Here is a 20,799-nt window from a genome sequence, read left to right on the forward strand (position 1 = left end):
CCCATTATTTCATGCTACTTCAAGAAGCTCATTATGACATCCCGCCTTGGGTGAGTCCCTTTGAAAAGGAAGAGGTCCTTTGGAAGGAGAATTCTCATCCTCTGGTTCATCTGGCTATAAGTTTAGCTCTTATGTTCCAGATTTTGTAAAGGACAGATATAAGCAGTAATGTCAAATGATTAAGGTCTAAAGAGATCTACTGTTTCCACAGTAATAGAAACCCATACTGAACCATTGCATGGAAACTCAGGAAAAGTAGATTTGGAGAGTACTTCATAATCATCTTGCGGTCTAACTACTTATTTTATAGTCCATTCATCCATTTTTTCAAATAATCATTGAGCACCTCTCCTCTATGTGAGAGGCACAGTTTTAGGCACCAGAGCTATACCAGCAGACACAACAGATAAGATCCCTGCCTTCTTGAAGCTTGCATTGTAATGGTGGAGGCAGGTAATAAGGAGATGAATAAGTGCAATGTATAGTTTGTCAGTAGAGCAAGTAGGGAAGGAGTGTAGAGCTAGTTTGGCATATATGCTCAGGAAATAGGAAAGAGTTCAAAGAAAGGAGAGCACTTTTAGGTAGGTGCTACCTACCTAAGATAGGTTTCACTACAAAGTGTGGTGGTGTATTTTTTTTTTTTTTTTTTTTTTTGAGTTCAAGATTTGAAAGAGGAACAATACTGAACTGTAGAGATTCCTGAGGGCAATGATCCAGGAAGAGGGTGTGGCATATGCAGACATAGTGTGGTGGGAATAATAGAGATGAGGTCAGGAAAATGACAGGGGTCATGCTGAGTCGTTAGAGCACTGTAACAACTTTTAAGTTTTGCTTTGAGTGAGATGAGAAGACACAGGGTTTGATCAGAGGCGTGATAGGATTTGATGTAAACAATCATTCTGGTGGTTATGTTGAACCTGGATTGTAGTGGGAAAAACTAGAAGCAGGAGATTAGCGAGGACTCTATTTGCAGCATCTAAGAGAGAAATTGTGGGAAGTAGTCAAACATGACATGCCTTTTTGAATAGGCAGCCGATAGGATAGGATTTCCTGACAATTTGAATGGAGGTTATGAGAGAAAGAGAGGATTCTGGGAGAGATCCACAGTATTTGGCCTTAGCATCTAGAAGAACAGACTTCCTATTTTCTGTGGTAGGAGCCCTGAGTTGCGGAGGGGTCAGAGGGAGATGTCAAGACCTAGTTTTGTATATGTGAAAATCCAGAAGACCTCTAAGAGCAGACATCAGGTACATAGCTGTACATGAATTCAGGAGGAAAGTCCAGGCAGCTGGTCAGAGGACAAGTATTGATCCCTGGGCACTCCCATATTTGAATGAGAAAATGAGGCTGCACAGAGCAGAAGTAGGAGAAGGCATAGATATTTTCCAAAAAAGCTAAGAGATTGGATCTCTTCTTAGTGTATAACCCTAATAAGATTACATGTAATTAGCCTGTAATTTCTTCTTTTCCTGTGCTATTTTCAGTAGTAAGGAGGGGAAATGATGAACTAGAGAAGAGTACACAGCATAGGCTCTCTTGTGGAAGCATCAAAACTTGGGTTTACTCACTTCATATCTGCTAGTTGGTGGGTCTAAAAAGCAAAGTAAGAAAGTGATTAAATGGTTGTCTCCCTCTGTGCTGTAGTAAGTACACTTTCTTTCAAGTCACTGGGAGTTCTAACCTAGGCTAGAGTGTCCATGGTATGATTCGATTATGGCTTTCACTAGGTTTTAGGGAGGTGGGAGATATTTAAATCTAACTCTGAGAGCAATTATGCAAACTTAAGTTTCAGGTCTATGAAAAAAATTTGTAAATTATGTTCATCATGTAGATTGAAAGTCAGCTTTTATTTGCCAAGAATGTTCAAGATGATGATATTTAACATTTGAATAGCACTTTCAAATTTAGAAAGTTTCTAACATTTACTTTCTTATTTGGCTTTCACAAATCCTCTGATTTTTCACTCTTTTGTGAAACTCTGTTAAGAACTGCTTGTTGTTCATGTGAAATGGCTTTAAGAACCTTAATCATTCTGATTCCTTCCCCTTGATACTCTGTAATTTGTCCATCTCTTTCCTTCCTTTATTTATTTATTTATTTTTAAGTGTAGTGGTCAGACCTGTCGGCTACATGCCAGACAGACTGGGCAGAGCCTGGTATAATGAGGCTTTAACTTACCTTGGTTACATCACATTTTTAATTATATATAGTATTTTACTGCATTGATTTATTTTAACAGCTGTAGCAAGCTGTTGACATGTATACACTCATGGTCGTCTAAAAGTCTCCTTATTTTTGCAATTAGTATGCTATCAAATAAGGTCTAAGCTGCTGATAATTTGAGCCCAGTTGTAGGATTTTATGCTAATACCCATTAAATTTTCTTCTGAAGCTTTAATCTGTGGTTCCAGTTTCATTTTTAATCTATTATCTTTGCCTTTAAAAGTAAAGTGTCAGTTTCAGTTAGGGTTCTATGCATCCACGTTTGGAAGAGACCCTAAAAACAATGACAGATGGCTGTTGACTGGGGGTTGCTTTCAGGTTCTAGAGGCTGATGTCAGTTTCTAGCCACGTGGCCTTTCATAACATGGCAGTTTATCTCTTCAAGGTCAGAAGGAGAATCTGTCCCCACTCATCTACAATGAAATCTTCTGTAGGGTAACCTAATTAAAGGAGTGAGTATCCCATCATATGCATAGGTCCTGGCTATAATCAATGGTCATGTACCCCAGGAAGTGGGAATCTTGGGGATGGCCAACCCACTATTACTGTTTTTTAGACAAGAATAAATATTCTGGAAAGGTTAAGGGTAAAAGGCATGTAAAGTTGGGTTTGCCCACACTACCTCCTCTTTTTTAAAGTTCAGGAAACAATAGCTTTACTAGAAGTTTACCCAGTAGACTTCTGCTTATATTTCGTTAGTCATAACTACCCTTAGCACAAGGAAGCCAGGAAAACCAAGTTTTTGCTACCTACATTTATTGGGATTCTGTTAGAAGAAAAGAAGAGAGATTGTGTATTGTGTAGACAGCTAAGGCATGAATGGAAATGCCCAAGAACAGAAAGTAAATGTTATCTAGTTTAGGAAAAATAGGACTTCATAATGAAAAAGAAGGGGTGCCTAGGTGGCTCAGTTAGTTAAGTGTCCAACTCTTGATTTCAGTGCAGGTCATATCTCACAGCTCATGTGTTCAAGCCCCACCATCGAGCTCTCTACTGATGGTGTGAAGCCTGATTATGATTCTCTCTCTCTCTGTACTGCCTGCTCTCTCTCTCTCTCCCTCTCTCTCTCCTTTTCTCTTTCTCTCTCTCTCAAAATAAATAAATAAACTTTAAAAATAATGAAAAACAAACTCCCACCCAGGATTAATCACTGTTAACATCGTCTTTCCTAATTGCATCATATTATATGCAACCTTAACATTTATCATGGGCATTTTCCACTTCATAAATATAGTTTTTAGTAGCTGAATCATACTGTATCATAAGGCTGCACTATAATATCCCCTATAATTGGCCCTCCTTTTCTTATTATACATTTAGGCTATTTTCAGTTTTCACTGTTATAAATAATGTCATGATGAGTATCTTTATATGTAAATTATTTTATGTATTTAAGATTCTTTTATTGGGCCTTATTTTTTTATTGGCCTTTATTCTTAATAGAATTAGTAGATCAAGGGGCATAGACATTTGTACAGTTCTTATTATGTATTTTCATATAGATTTGCAAAAATGATGAGCTAATTTATACTTGTCAACAATGAACAGAAGTGTTTATACCTCTATAAGGACACTCTAAAATCCAAATTTCATCATGTCACTTCTGCCTCTTGTGTGTCTAACAAAAATTTGCTCAGTATGCCTTTTATGCCTCCATCCAAACTTCTGATAAAAATGAGGTTAGTTCCCAAGAAAGGCTTGAGCTCTGTTCCACTATCTACTCATTTTACTACACAGCCTGTCCTAACCCACCTTGTTCACAAGACATGATGGGGATATTATATTAAAGATAAGATTTGAAAGGAAGTCTTTTGATTGCTCAATCTGAAATATTTATTGCAAAAGAAGAGAAAGTTTGCTGTGTTAGGTCTGCCTTCTCTGTGTCATCTGTTAACCTTGTGCTACATTATTTAAGCATTAAGCTTTCCCTTCATGATAGTACTTTTGCTCTGAATAAACCCCAGTACTGTCTTCTGCTTTTATCATTTTCTCCAGGCATGTTATGAGACTTGGTTTGAGCATCCTGACCCTATATGGATGAGTTCAGACCACTCTTGAATCTGTTTTGAGTTTACTTCCCTTCGTCTACTTGTTGTACATGTTATTTTTAAACATGATCTTAACTGAGATGTTCCTGTGGTCAAACTGGTTTCTTTTAGATCTCTTTCCTCTTTCTTCTTCACTGGGTTACTCATGACTGTATAGTTAGAATTTCTGTTCCTGAGTTTCTTGTCCTTATTTTTCTCCAGACTCAATTTTATGGGTTGTTTTCCATCTGTGAAAAAAACCTGCATAAGTTTCCATTTATTCTCTATAGTTTTATTTTCTAGTTCATGAAATCTTCCTAGATGTGCTGGCTCCTTCCAATTTTCTGGGCTTTGATAAAGGAAGATATTAGGACCTAACTATTCATGGTTTAAAATTAATCACCCCTCTGTTCCACATCTTTGAATGTGAATGTTAACATAGTGTACATACCTTATAAATAACTTATCAAAATAACTAGAATTATAAAATCGAGGATTGAAATGATCCATAATCAAACCGCCAGTTGATTTCGCTGTTAACATTTTAGTCTGTTTCTTCTAATCAAGACTAGGTATATATTAAAAAGATCTCCTTTCTAACCCTTTTAGGCTATATTTACTCTTAGGGTGTAAATGCATAGGATTGGCTTCTTAGCTGTAGATCTCAATCGGTAGACCTTAGCTGTAGACCTCCATCTCATGAACTGTGAGAGCCTGACCTGCGCTGAAATCAAGGGTTGGTCACTTAACCAACTGAATCACCCAGGAGTCCCCAAAGTTAAGATTTTTAAAGTTTATATTTGAAGCAGAAATGTTTTTATCTGGTAAAGTTACTGTCCTTCTGAATAGATTTAATTCAGTGAAAATCTGTAAAACTAACCAGGAAATCAGAACTAAGGTCAAAGCTTAAGTTCCAAGAGCCTCTTTTATTCCTTTAAAAACAATGATTAAGCAACTACTTCATACCTTCCTGATGACGTACATCTTTTCAGATCATTTATGTCTCAACTCTACTTACCTCTTTTTGCATGTCCAGTATGAGAGCTCCAATGTCCACTTGTTCTGCATATGTTAAAGTTATCAGATACCACTAGATATGTATCTGCTTAATAGTGCATAACTTCATGGAAAATATTTTTCCGTTTTTTAAAAAAATCATACCTTGCTATGGCTGTCTAAAATATGAATACATTAATGTTGGGATGCCTGGGTGGCTCAGTTGGTTAAGCATCTGACTTGATTTTGGCTCAGGTCATGATCTCATGGTTAATAAGATTGAGCCCCACATTGGGCTCTGTGCTGACATCTCAGAGCCTGCTTGGGATTCTCTCTCCCTCTCTCTACCCTTCCCCTGCTTGCTCACTCTCTCTCTCAAAACAAATAAAAAATAAACATATAAAAAATAAAAAATAAAAAAATAATAAAATAAAATAAAATATGAATACATTATTGTAGATAATTACAGATGTCCATAAAGCCATATAGTAAATACAACTGAGTGTTTCGTGATTTTGTGGTAATTTTTTCATGGCCATTTTTGTGCTTCTACCCCCAAACATTCCCTTTCAGGTCCCCTCACAGGTTTTCCAAATGAAAGTTACCATTTCCTGCATACTTTGTCTCTGAAGTCGTCATAATTGGCCAGTAATGTCCACATGACCTGAGTGGGGCCCCTCCCGGGGTCATTCTCTCCTGGACTCTTAGTTGCTTTAATCTTCAATGTGAACATGTGACTGAAGCCAGACTCATATGAGTTCTTCCCTAGAACTTCTCCAGCTGAGTTTGGGGCTAGGGGACCTTTCTCTTGGATGGTAAAGCTATGAGGGTGTAAGCCCAGAGCCTGCTGGCAGCTCTCTCCCTCTTTACATGCAAAAAGCTGCTGGGCAGATAGAGAAATGGAGCTGACCTGATGGTGTTTGAAAGCCTAATTTTATTTCTTGAAGTTCTTGGAAGTGGGCCTGGGTCTTTCAGCAATTCCATCACTCCTGGGAGCTACCAGTCAGATGACCTAGGCAATTCAATGGATTTTCTGATTTTTGCAACCAAAAACTTATGGCTAATTGTGTTGATAGAGCACACTTGCTCTAGTAAATGATAGCCTAAATAAGCATTTTCTTCTTAAATTCTCAATTTGAGAAATATTTCCCATTAAAGGAACATTATTCTTAGGACTTCCACCAGTTTAACTACATTGAAGAAAAGACAGAATATAAATTCTCTCCTTTCACGGCTGATAAAACTAATGCCTGAGAGAAGACTTGACCTGTTCATAGGGACTAAGCTAGTTGTAGTAACATCAGGGCTAGGACCCAGCTTTTTTAATTAATGAGCTGTCTAAAGCTATCCTGAGTTTAAAGGAAGTTCAGTATAATAGACTACAGCATAAAAGAGCTCACAATATTTTCTTGTTATTTTAATTGGTATTAGTCCATTTTTCTTTCCATTTCCCTCAGTTCATTCATAAATTACTTGTTGAGCATGTATGTGCCAACAGGCCCTGTATAAGCTGCTGGTAACATTCCAAGTGCAAAAAGTGCCACTTCTGCTCTCAAGAAGTTTGCTATCTAGTGAGAAGGTAAATTTCTAGAAGATATTGCAACCATTAAAGCTACTATAGAAGCTGGTGTAGAAGCACCTTCTCACCTATGAGAGACATACCCAATGTAACCCAACTCAGGTTAGGGGGTGGGGCATTGGCCAGGGAAGGCTCCCCAAAGGGGATAATGTCAGGACCTTGTCATCACCAGTTAGGCCCAGTGTCTCCAGCTTTATTATTAATATCACCTCTCTCTACTTTCCTATTAAAAAAACACACAAACTTCATTTGGGGCTAAGATCAGAAAAATGGAGAAAGGCAAAAAATATCTAGCACTGCCTAGGTAAGGGTGGGAGACCACAAATATAACACAAAGTCAGTTAATAAATGTCTCTCTCCATCCAACCCTTCGCCATCCACAACCACTTCTAGATACGCCACCACTACTCAACATTAATTGCCAAATTGTGCATAAAGGAACACTAGTTATGGAAGATAGCGTTCTGTGAGATAAGAATTCTGTGGTCAGATGAGTTGATGGAATACTGCATACTTGTTCTCTACTTGGAGATGGGAGAGGAAAGTAGAACTGCTTGCTTCTCTCTGACCCTCCCATCCCAACCCGAATCTGCCTTTCCTCATTCATGTTCTTGTTGCAGATCCTTACCCTCTGCTCCCAGTTCTGCTGTGTTTCTTTGGTTCCCCGCATGTCCCCCCACCCAAGGTGCTAAAACTCTTTTCAGTTTAATGCAAGAGTTCAGTCACATGCCACATTGCATGAACTTCTAGGACTCTGAGGAATCCGGTGATAAAGAAAAATGTTGAGGGCGCGCCTGAATGGCTCAATTAACTGTCTGACTTTGACTCAGGTCATGATCTCGCAGTTCGTAGGTTCCAGCCTTGCACTGGGCTTTGTGCTGACAGTTCCAGGGCCGGGAGCCTTCTCTCTGCCTCTCTTCCAGTCACGCTCTCTGTCTCTCTCTCTCTCACAGAAATAAACATTAAATTTTTTTAAAAAAGAAACATTTTGGAATTACTATTTTTTATTTATCATTTATTTATTTATTTATTTACTTTAAATTCTTTTAATAGTTGGTTTCCATATGACACCCAGTACTCATCCCCACAAGTGCCCTCCTCCATGCCCGTTTACTCCCCTTCCCCTCCCCCCCACACCCATCAGTCCTCAGTTTGTTCTCAGCATTTAAGAGTCTCTCATGGTTTGCCTCCCTCCCTCTCCCCCACTCTTTCCCCTTTTCTTCTCCCCCACGGTCCTCCGTTAAATTCCTCTTAACCCTCCTATAGGTGCAAACATATGGTAGCTGTCCTTCTCTGCCTGACTTATTTCACTCAGCATAACATCCTCAAGTTCCATCCATGTTGCTACACATGGCCAGATTTCATTCATTCTCATTGCCATGTAGTATTCCATTGTATAGATAAATCACATCTTGGAATTATTTTTAACGTAGCTTTTCATAAAATTATTTAGCCATAAGATGCCTTTTTTCCTTACCATGTTATGAAACTTCAGAGCCCACTTTGACATACCTTACTCTAACAAAGAAGTATGTTATGTTTGTGCCTCCAAAAATTCTCATAGACAACTTAATATTTAAGTGGTGTTGTGTTCAAATGCTTTCTTTCTTTTTTTTCCAGGGCTTATTATATGCTGACACTATTGCTGAGTTCTTTCACATAGCTCATATTGTTTTAATAACATCTTCAACAACCTTGTAAAGTTGACTTTTTTTTTTTTAATCACAATTATAGGTAAAGAAACTGAGGCACCAGTCATGCACAATTGCATGGTTGGTGACTTTGGGTGATTTCCCTGAGGTTACATAGTTATCAGTTGGCAGGGCTAGGATAGTTCTGAGTCCTTTTGCTGTACCTTTCCTCTTAAATAAACCAATTTGCAAGTAATAAAAATTCAAGATACTCAAAGATTCTGAAACTGGGAAACATGCCCACATTTTACCTAAAAGTTCAAAGCAGAGTAAAATGAAATCCTTGTGAATCAGTTAGGTGTCAGTAGCTAATTACTTCCAAGTGAGGTAGGTCCACTCTGTAGGCCTACAGATAGAGATGGAGTAAGAATAATCCAAGTAAGGCACGTAGAGAGAATGGCCTGTGGTTTAGTTCAGCTGGAGCTCAGCTAAGTGAGGGGAACCAGCAGAGATGAGCCAAGAGAATTAAGAGGGAGTCCTGTTGGTTGGCTCGGCTTAGTGGATTGGACCAATTCTGATTAGGCAATGTGAGACAACAGTGTTTTTTGAGCTGGGAATTAGGGTGAGGTATGACTGTCACTACACTTTAGTTACAGTGGTCAGGGGATGGTCTGAAAGGACCATGGAAACAGTGGCCATGGCAAGAACAGAGAGGGACATGCTCATAGAAGAGATGACATAGGGACTGGCTTAGGGCAAAATGTCACAGTGATTGTGAGATGGAGCACATCATTATCATTAAGTCTGAGCAGAGGCAGGAGAGGCCAGGGCTAATAAAATAATCACATAATGACTGGCGCCATAGTTTATTAAAGTGAAGATTGTAGAGACTTTGATGAATAGTGCCTGGTCCATGGAAAGGGATCAATGATTATTTGCTGAATAATAAGTTATTTCATTTAGTTACATGATACATCAATATTACCTGGTAGGAACTCCAAAATGAAGTAGCTCTTCCTTCTTTGCTACAAGTTTGTAGAATGAATAAAAGGGTAGTATTATTCCACAGAAATAAAAAAAAATTTTTTTTTTAAGGAAAAAGAATTATATAGCCCATGCTAACTGCTGCCTCAGGGAGGTTGTGCAGTCCAAGAATGACTTGTTATCTGAATGTGAAATTTAGGAGTTACACAGCAGAGACACGGAAGTGTAGACTTAGGTTCTAAGGTTGAGGTCAGAGTTCTGGTAGTTGGCTAGTAGCGTGACATTCCAAACAAAGAAGGAGTGCTAAAAGATGGATTTGTTTAGTTTTTGTCAGTACATCACCTTTTACACATAGTTTTTGTTGTTCTGTGTTTTCCCCCAAGCTGACGTTATTTTAACAATGGTGGTAGAAAACATTTCATTTATGCTATTGGGAAAAGCAACAGTTTCAAATTCTCTGCTAGAGTTAGTTGAGGGCTGGATAAAAGGGATGTATATTAAGAAAATATAAACTATGGGGCTGAGAAATAATTGTGAAGCTTGAATTGATCATTCATTCAGTTTCATAAAAATTCTTGAGAAAAGATGGTAATAAAATATTTATATATAATATATAGTCATAGATATATATATATAATGTTACCGAACTTCTACTTTTGCACCTAATATAATTTAAAAAAAAGATTTTACCATTTATTTATTTTTGAGAGAGGAAGAGACAGAGTGTGAGTGGGGGAGGTACAGAGAGAGATGAAGACACAGAATCCAAAGCAGGCCCAGGCTCTGACCTGTCAGCACAGAGCCCAATGCAAGGCTCAAACTCACAGACTGCAAGATCATGACCCGAGCCGAAGTTGGCACTCAATCAACTGACGCACCCAGGCACCCCTGCCCCTAATATAATTATTTCTAAATCTCATAATTCTGTCAGAAAGGTGTTATTATCTTTATATTATGGGTGATGCACAATAAGAGTGAATATCTTGCCTAAGTTCATCATTTAGTTATTAAATAGTGGAAGTCACCCGAAATACCTTTTGAAATATCAGGGAATAAAGAATTATTATGTAAAAACATTTTTAATGTTTATTTATTCTTGAGAGACAGAGAGACAGAGCATGAGTAGGGAAGGAGCAGAGAGAGAGGGAGACACAGAATCTGGAGCAGGCTCCAGGCTCTGAACTGTCAGCACAGAGCTCAACGCAGGGCTCAAACCCATGAGATCATGACCTGAGCTGAAGTCAGACACTCAAACGACTGAGCCACCCAGGCGCCCCAAAGAATTATTTTTAAAAGAGCAAAAGCAGTATCTAATGCAGGTCTGCTTGGCTGCAAAGCCTTTAGTAGTTCAGCTTGATTTTTATAAAATAGTTCAGTCAGTCTTCCTTCCATTTCACCCAAAAAGAATGGTGTCAAATCATAACTGAAATAAAAGATGAGAAAGGGCAATTTGACTTGTGAAATAAATTCTGTTGTGAATAAGTTTTCCTTTTCACTCCCTGCAGAAATCACCCTCATCCAAAGTTATTTTCAGGTTGGAACCCAGTCTTGTTACTCTTTGGAGCGCCCTTGTTAGCAAGCTCATTCATTTGTCATTCATTCATTCATTTGTTCACTCATTTACTCGATGTGTTCTGGGTGCCTACTGTCAGCAGGCGCTGTGCTAGACAGAGGGATGCAGCCACGAAGCCCCCAGGAGCCTCCAGTGCAGTGGAGGACACAGTGGAGGATTTGTCCTCGGTCCCACAGTCAGTGACAATACCAAATTTTGAAGCCTGATTCCAAAGCTCATTCTCTTTCCATTATATCCTGCTGCTTCCTGGGACAACAATGTTCTAGTCTTAATCCTCAGACTTGGCACATAAAGTTGCTAGAGTGCAAGCATTTAATTATGATGGAAATGAATTATTAAACAATTTCTGCTCATAGTTAATGCTCAAAAAATATGACTTTAAGTTGAATTGAACAAGGCTAGCAAATACTGTGAACAGATAGCTTATTCTGTAATTGTCTCAGTCCTCAGTCTTCTGACCTGCAAAATAGATTAGTAATAGATCCACCTCGTAGCATGTACTAAGGGTGAAATGTGATTATTCATGAAACATACATAGCATAATACCAGAGTAATGTTCAATAGTGTTCAATAGTAAGTGTTCAATAAATGCTAGCAAGTATTACCATTTTTTTAAGTTTATATATTTATTTTGAGACAGAGAGAACATGCATGTATGAGGGAGGGAGGGACAGAGAGAGATAGAGAGGGACAGAAAGAATTCTATGCAGGCTCCACGCTGTCAGTATAGAACCTGATGTAGGGCTCGATCTCACCAACTGTGACATCATGACCTAAGCCAAAATCAAGAGTCAGATGTTTAACCAACTGAGCCACCCAGCAAGTATTACTATTAATATTTTGAGTCTGGTGGACCATTTATCTTCTCAAACTGATGTATGAGCAAGCATTTTTACTGAAGGCTGCTGTCTTCATTAATAAGGTTTATAAAATCTGACGGCATGGTAGTTTTTATGTTTATATTTATTCTTTATTGTCTTTTCAAAACCGATTACTGGGTAGGCAAGCACTATACCAGTGTACTACTCATAGTTAAGGAAATTTAAAAAACACTATATTGAAAGCCAAATGTTAATAGAGACAAAATCTATGAATGTTTGATTCTTTATAGCCATTAGTAGGAAGTCATACATTGCATACTGAGTTGGCAATGTATCCCAGGAATGGTAAACTACAAAAGATTGTGGGAACTGTGTCTCCCTGGTACCAGTGTTGTCAGCCTGGTGTGGGAGAAAAGACAGGGCTGGTGAACTCACATTCCTCCAGGGGCCAGGAAGTTAAGGGTATGAGTGAGGTCGGTGCAAGCTGGAGAGTGAGCATGTACCCTTTAAAGGCATTTAAAATTTTTTTAAAAATAAGTAAATAAATGCCTGTGGGCCAAACATAGCGTGTTGCCATTGCTCGTTCATAATTTTTGAAATGAGAAAGAAAGCACTGGCTACCAGGGTAGGAGACTTGAGTCTTCATTCCTTCCATGGACAGAGAGAAGTATGGCTCAGTATGTTAAGAGCAAGAACTCTGGGCTCCAGTCTGCCTTTGCCATCTAACAGTGCAGAAGGGTCAGAGGAGAAGGATCTGAGCATGTGCTGGGAACTTAGGTGCCAAAAGTTTTACCTGCTGGCTGCGTGACCCTGGGAAGAATTTTAACCTCTCTATCCTTCCATTTCCTCACCTGAGTTTTTGTGAGGATTAGCTTAGTTCCTAAAGGTAAAGTAAATAAATGGTACCTGGCATACAGTAAGTTTCAACAGGTTTCAACTAACTTTAGCAGTTTTGTTTAGAGGTTTCTTATGCACCAGACACTGTGCTGGAACCTTATGCACCAGACACTGTGCTGGAGCCAGGAACACAAACATAATAAGATAAAATACATCTTTAAGGACACAGGCGATAAGTGGCTATGAGTCACTAGTAAGTGCCAGGTGGGTAGAAAGTGCCAAGCAGCCCTGATGATACATTTCATGATGCTGAGAAAAGGCTTCTCAGAAGAGATATTTCTAGAAACAAAGAAGTATACAAGCAGCAAGAGCTAAGAAGCACCCTATGTGATGCCAGGCAAGCCACTTTTCTTCTCCGTTGCGTTCATTTCCACATGTGTCAAAAAGGTCAGGTTGAATTAGTGATACTGGTTTCTCTAGTAAGTGTCAAGGTTGGGGATGTTTCATAGCTGAAGTGTGGCTTCTGAGGCTGCTAAATTGATGGCAGGGACACGAGGGAAGAGAGCTTTAAGGTATGAGGCCCTGGGGCTACCGAAGACAGAGGAGAAAAGGGGCATGACACGAACATAGAGGACGGGGGCCGCTGAGGCAGGGCTACAGTGGGGTGAGAAAATCTTGTCAGAGGGACACAGTCTTTGGAGATGATTTTAACTGTAGACTTTCTTCTTCTTCACCAGCATCTACATGCTGACAGTGTGGCTCTGTCCTATGTTGAAATCAATGGCAGTATGGCTTGATCTGTCCTTCCCAGTGCCTGTTAGGTAGACGTGACGTAACTTTCTGAAACAGGGCATCATTAGGACCTGGTTTTCCTGAAGGACACTCTTCAGTGTAAAACCATGGGGTTTGGATTCAGGTAGACCTTAGCTTGGGCACTAACAACCTGTTGACTATAGACCTTACAAAGTCAGCAGGGAGAAGGAAAAGAAAATACAGAAGCCCCAAGGACTGGAGCTGGAAACTAGATTCTGCCCCTTCCTGTCCCTGAGGAACAGGGACACACCTTGTGTGTGCCATTTAGCCTCTCTGTACCTCACCTTCCTCATTGGTAAAATGACGTCACTGCCTCCCACGTCGGCTTTCTTGTGAAAATTAAATGCCAACTTCTGAGAACAATGTTTGAGATCGAGGGCTCAGTTTAGAGGAGCACCGGTAGAAACTCCTAGTTGAGAGGAAGCAGTTACTGGAAGGGTGGGAGTGATCATTAGGGATGAGAAAGGGAAGAAGTGCAAAGCAGACAAAAACACAGGTGTCCGCGGTGCCTGCCCCATATTAGATATGAACTAAAGCAAATGAAAGCTAGCAGACCGTTTAGCACTTATGTGCTCAATTAAACAAGTACTGAATCTTAGAGAAAGAATGGATTTGAAAAGCCCTGTTCTGCACGAAACTTGTCACAGTGGTGGTGTTAGCCTGCAGGCCATCTGCTCTAATTAAAATTTCACGGGGCTGAGGAATTTAGTGCCCTAACCTCAGGGCCTCTGGTACACTTGGTGTTTTGTTTGAGGTTCATGTATTTGGAAAGATTAGAGGAGGAAGAATTCTTTGCCAGTTTTTAACTAGGCAGATGTGGAAGGTTTCTGCTAGAATATTTTTGCTCTCTGGCACTGGGGGGGTCAGAGATTAAATAATTTGCCACCGGACAGATGTTCTGAAGAGCTAATTAAAAAACTGACAAGTACCTAAGACCTCATCTAGTTAGATTTATATGCCATCCTCTACAGGAAGATCACAATCACTGTAGCTTAAAATCACTATATTAAATGATACTTCCAGGAAGTTCAGTATTGAAATTAAAAAAATGGCATTACAGACATTCTGTATTATACAAGTGTGTCTCAAGTCTGGATGCATATTTTAAAGAAATGGAGACATTGGTATGTCTGGGATGAGGGCCTCAGCAATAGATTTTTTTGAACTCTTTAAATGATTTGAATATGCAGCCAGGGTTGAGAACTACTGATCTAGAAATAAAACTATTTTAATATCTGTATTAATCCTGGGAGACACTGCAATGTAATGTATGGGAACAGGATAGGAAGTGGAATGAGGTCAGTTTTAGCTGGAAAGACAGATTGGCCACAGTTACATACCGCTCTGGGTAAAGTACTTAACTTGTTGAAGGTTGAAGATTCTTTACCTTTAAAATATGGCTATTAGCTTTTTAATAGATTTTTATGAGGATTGGATGTGAAGATTATGTCATAAGTAAAGGACCTGCTATCTGCCCAGCATGGAGTATATACTCAATTGTCACTCTGGTGGTCACTACCGTTTGTTTTTACTACAGTGATTTGTTGGGAATTTTAAGCCTTTTTCTCAAGCATGGTTATTAATATGAATGAAAAGATTGTGATCAGAGGCACAAAAATGAGCACACACAAACCTAACACAGTCTGCACGATAGAACATCTTGTCACATTGCAATTTGTAAATACACCACAGTCAGATTCAGCCTGAGTGTACGTATCATGAAAGTCATAGAACGTATAAATTTCCTCCTGGAGATATTACTACACTCTAGAATAAATGCCAATAAACATTCCCAGGTAGTATTTTTGCACCTAAGGCAGCAGCTATGTTTCTTCACAGTCACCTAGAAAATGTGGACTTGGTCGTATGGACTTGGTTGCCAAATAGCTCAATCAATTATATAGCAATATAATTGCCCAAACCTGTAGTTTGATCAGGCGAGTTTTGGTTTCCATGCTAGCCATGGACAGAAGGAGACAGAGAAGTTTGCTCTGTCTTGCCATTCCTTATCTGAGTCTACACCCTTGGCTGTGACCTCAGTCATATATAGAAAGACAGTAGGACCAGCAATACAAATGAACCTTGCTGGAGGCCCTGAATACATGTTCCTACCTTTTTTTCTTTTTTTTTTTCTTTTTTTTTTTTATTTCTAGGAGAGAGAGAGAGAGAGAGAGAGAGACANTATGGTAAGAACTTCTATTTGTTATTGCAGTTGATTTTCAAAACAATCCTGGAAAGGAATAGAGCGTGATAAGAGCCAGGCTTTGATGTCAGAAAGACGTAGGTGTGAGTTCTGGACCCCAGCCCACCCACTGCATGGGCTTAGGGAGGTCTCTTAATGGTCCTAGCAGGCCGGGTCTAGGGACCCAGAAGAGGTGCTACTGGACGAGCCAAGAGGATGTCTGGCTGAGCATAGGATGGAAATCAAATGTGAGCCAGCAGGAGGTGAAAGCCGAACTTATTGAAGATGTAGAAAGAGCAGATGCGGACGGAGTGTCCAGGAGACTCAGAAAGGAAAGGACCATGAGTCTTGTCTTTGTTTCGGGTCTGGGGCTTTTGGTTGAGGGTAGGCGGTGCAGCCATGTATGTACCCTGTCAGGAATCTAGGAACCAGTTAGGACAAAGACCAGGGCCCAGGTGTCATTCACTGAAACCAAGGGTCTTTGGTATAAAGATGTCTAGTGCTGGTGGTCTGGAATATGCATATGATAGTTTAAGACACCTAGTAGAGGCCAGTTGGTGTCAGGATGTCTCATCTGGTCCTTCCTTAGATGTTATTTCTTCTAGAGAAATCATTAACTCCTTGTCCCTTACAAGGAGGACACGCACTATATGCATTCTGAGGTGTGTGTAAAGTAGGGTGGGGGTGCAGGTCTTGGCAGAACTAGAAGCAGGAAAAGGAGCAGAAAGCAGGTATGTATGGAGTCCTTCAGTTTTCCGGTCTCTGAAATCTACCTAAACTTAAGTTTTCTTATCTGTAAATAGATATAAGGACATCTACTGCTTGGGGTGAGATTTTATTGTCTCTTTCCCTACATGCAAAGCAGTCGCCAAACGGGAACAAAAGTGTTGGTTTATTATTTTTTTTTAAATGTTTATTTCTGAGAGAGAGACAGCATGAGCAGGGGAGGGTAAGAGAGAGAGGGAGATACAGAATCTGAAGCAGGCTCCAGGCTCTGAGCTAGTCGTCAGCACAGAGCCCGATGCGGGGCTTGAACCCACAAACTGTGTGATCGTGACCTGAGCTGAAGTCGGACGCTTAACTGACTGAGCCACCCAGGCGCCCCAAAAGTGTTGGTTTATTAATGTCTGAGTAAGCATCTTAAAACCACCCAAATGTAGGGCTTCTGCAGAGAGATGTGCTGGCCCATGAGGCCAGGGCTCAGAAGGCTGAATGAGGCTACTCATTTCCACTTTCCTGGAATTGGAGTCAATAGAAGACCAGGACCAGGCTTCTAATCGGTGACATGCCTGAGTGGCTGGGCTCAAGAGCAAACATGGAGCTGAGTCTCTCCCAAAGAGCCAGGCTCTTTCTCGGTCAAATTACTGCCTGAGAGCAGATAGGTAATTGTGACCCCTTGGCACAATAATCGGCAGAGGAAGAGTGGCAGAAGGCATGCCCAGCCTAAGCAATGATAGGAAGGCACAGTACCCCACCCAGCAGGAAAGGGGGCAGAAGGAAGCTGTTCTCTGTGGACCGGTTTTCATGAAATGGGCACATACTTGAGCTAAACATAGCAAGGCCATCCTCAGGCCCAATCTAACAGTAACAGCAAAATCAGTGAGAACAAAAAACAAACCCTTACCTTATAGAGCTTTAAATGGGATTAAATAAATAATGTGTATAAAGTGCCCAGCATGTACACATTGGCCAAGCACCAATGACCACTGTACCCTGTGAAGAGAAGCAGCTTTTCATTAGGCAAGTATTATCATCAAGACCATTGAACAGCTGAGGAATGGAAGGCTCAGAGACATGAATTCTGGTCTGGTATAAAAACCAATAACAAAAGAACATCACAAACAATCAAACAAATACTTTTACCTTGATTTAGATTTGGAAACCCTTGGAAGCATTTTTTGTTAAGGGACTAGATATGAGAGAAAATAATCAGTGTATTTCCTACAAGTCCAAAAGTTACTTTGAGCTTTTGTAGTAGGTGAGCTCAGAGATGGACCTGAAGGATGGGGAACATGCTAATGAACATCTGCCATAGACGCCATTTGGAAACCATCACTACTTCTTACATTTTGCATGTAATGTGACTTCATGAAGTGATCTCAAAATGTATAACCTCAGAGGTCAGTAGTTACACTTCAGATTGGACAAGTTCTTATAGTAAAACAAGTTGACAAGAAAGTCCTTATCTCTTTATATTGACTATGAGGAAACACATTAGAGAAGTTCAACAAATTTGATTTTACTGGAGATCAAGGGTTTTTTGTTTAGGATGCTGGTAGTAAATATTCTGTATTTCTCTGCTTTCTGTTAGTGGGGGAGGGGGAGCTATTTAATCTAGAGTAACCTAATAAAGAGCATATTTGGTATTTAAATGTTTGCTCCATATATTCCCCAAATTGAAGCTTCTTGAACACAGATTCAAATTTCTAATTTCATATTTTTGTTTGAAGAGTTATATCTCTCTGGGTTGTCTAGGTAACATCACAGTAATAACCTTAAATGTCAGTGACTTCAAACAGTAAGGTCATAGTTCTCACCTGTGCTACATGCATCATCATGGGCTCCTCTTGGTCCTCATTCATAGACGTAGGCCAAGAGGATTTCCATTTTTGTGCTTCCACGGTTGCAGAAGCAGGGAAAAATAAACATGGCGAATTAAGCATTGCCTTTTATTACTTCTTTATGAAAGTGAGACCATGGGGCGGTTAAGCGTCCAACTTCGGCTCAGGTCATGATCTCGTGGTTCGTGGGTTCGAGCCCCACGTCGGGCTCTGTGCTGACAGCCAGCTCAGAGCCTGGAGCCTGTTTCAGTCTGTGACTCCCTCTCTCTCTGACCCTCCCCTGCTCACGCTGTCTCTCTCTCTCTCTCTCTCTCTCTCAAAAATAAATAAAATATTAAAAAAAAAAAAAAAGAAAGTGAGACCGTCACTTCTCACATTTCATTGTCCAGTTAAAGTCACATATCTGTGACTAACTTCAAAGAGGTCAGAGCAGTGCGCTCCTCCCATTTGATGAAAGGCAGACAGCCAGAAAATACTTATAAAATCACTAATGACCGCTATAAGAGGTGTCTTATTATTCCGATTTCAAATCAAGGTCATGAAAGTAGTTTGTGGAAGAGGACAATTATGAACCTAAGTTAGACTGAAGACTTAATGTATCTTATATAGTATTATGCTATACTGTAAGAGTATGTAAAAATAAGAAAATTGCCCTCTACCTTCAATTCAACCTACTAAAAGTAAGAGAGCTTTGGGTGCTCTGAATGCTATTTCTCTTACATTACATAATAAATATTTTTGCTTTTGTGAAGCATTGAAAGGTAAAGCTTCTCAAAGGAATGTGAGGGAGGGGAAGAGAAAGAAGATGCATGGATAGGGTGTCCAAGAGATACTTCAAGAGAGTTGCCAAAAATATTGCGCTTTTGTCATATATAGGTCTCTGCTCCAGCATTATTTTAAAATATTGATATGAAAACTGTTTTCTTTTTTTACCCTATCTGTAGGAGAATATAAACATTGATGAAGCCTCCAGATGCCTGGTGAAACATATACTTGCAAACGAGTGTGACCTAATGGAGTCCATCGAGCCGGACATCGTGAAGCCCCATCTCACGTCACCCAAGATTGTCAGCTGCTCCAGCTGTGCCAAATCCTAGTAGGCTTCTTTGCTGGCATATGATGGAAATAATTCCATTATCTCATGTCTCAATTCTTACCAATTTGAGTAAATGTCAGAATACGGATACACATGCGGCAAGCCAAAGATCTATGTCTGTATATTTCCTATAAGAGAGGAAAAATAGCAGATGTTCTTTTCATATTTTTCCCAGCATCAGCACGGTGTTTACAAGCTTGTTAAATATTTAGTCTGTTACAGAGTTCTGTCTTGTAGCCGACCACAGTTCTGGAGGTCCAGCACCAGCCCTATTATTTGCTTCTTGGATTTGGCCAAGGCCTCCGGTCTTAAGGAGAAAGGGGAGAAGAGCAGACTAGCTATCAAGTTCAGCACCAGCTTTCACTTTGCCCCTGGTGCCTTTGTCCAGATTTCAATACACTCTCTGCTGGGCTGACAGGCCTATTAAGTAGAAACAGTTTTCTGCTCCAGAGAGGACTTCCATTTCCAACAGCCCTAAGAGTTGTCTCCGATTTAGCCCCTCAGAGTCGTGTACACAGGCTTCCCATGCTTTTCTTGCTTTTATTGTCCCTTGCCATGTCCTGAATGATGGTTTAACTGGAAAGTGTGTGAAAAGACCTGCCTCCAAATGTGCCTTTCTGTTCGCTTTCTCTGACTTAAGCCATGAGGCTCTTCTGTTCATGTAATATATATTATATATATTTTCACAAGTGGAAAATAAAACATTACAAGATGCTTTTTCCCTATTTCTGAAAATGCTTTAAGTGTCTTAGTATTGTAAATTTTTTTTGACTGTGTAGCCATGGTTCTCAAGACCCATTTCTAAAATTTTATTTCAAAGTGGGGATGAGAAACATATACTTAAAGGAACTTCTAGGCGCTATTATGCTGAGATGGGTCTATCTATTTTTCATATCAGCATTTAGGCCAAGCAGTATATCTACATTTTCTTTTTTCTTTCTTCCTTTTTTTTTTTAAATCTTTATTTTTGAGAGAAAGAGAGAGACAGAGTGCGAGCAGGGGAGGGGCAGAGAGAGACAGAGACAGAGACAGAGACAGAATCTGAAGCAGGCTCCAGGCTCTGAACTGTCAGCACAGAGCCCGACGTGGGGCTCTAACTCAGACTGTGAAATATTGACCTGAGCTGAAGTTGGATGCTTAACTGAGTGAGCCATCCAGGTGCCCCTACATTTTTTGGTTAATCAGAGGAAGATATTTTCATATGTTCTAATCAAGAAAGGACCAGACCAGTCAACATACAAAGAAACAACTAAAATATGCATGGTAATATTTTGGTTTACACAATGGCTGTGGTGCTGATGTGCTGAAGATAGGTACTGTTCTTTAATAGCATTTAATGGCATTGATATTCATAATATACTCACAGGAGCTTTGTCCTACCCATATTATCTTGATATTCACTGTGTCTATAAGCACCAACCACTCAGCTTCTTACTACAAATGTTTGTGACCCATTCCCTGAGGGCATTCTCTGGA

General features: G+C 39.9%; 1 protein-coding gene across 1 annotated transcript in view; it reads left to right on the forward strand.

The window, feature by feature from the left end:
* RAB38 (RAB38, member RAS oncogene family) overlaps positions 1–20,048 on the forward strand; it is a 53,799-nt gene extending 33,751 nt beyond the window's left edge. The window contains exon 3 of the mRNA XM_077763039.1: positions 19,172–20,048. Coding sequence (XP_077619165.1) covers positions 19,172–19,324 — 153 coding nt within the window. The 3' untranslated portion in view covers positions 19,325–20,048. The remainder of the gene's footprint in view (positions 1–19,171) is intronic.
* Positions 20,049–20,799: the final 751 nt, after the last annotated feature.

The sequence above is a fragment of the Crocuta crocuta genome, unplaced genomic scaffold (assembly GCF_008692635.1).
Source record: "Crocuta crocuta isolate KB4526 unplaced genomic scaffold, BGI_CrCroc_1.0 scaffold614, whole genome shotgun sequence".
Lineage (NCBI taxonomy): Eukaryota > Metazoa > Chordata > Mammalia > Carnivora > Hyaenidae > Crocuta > Crocuta crocuta.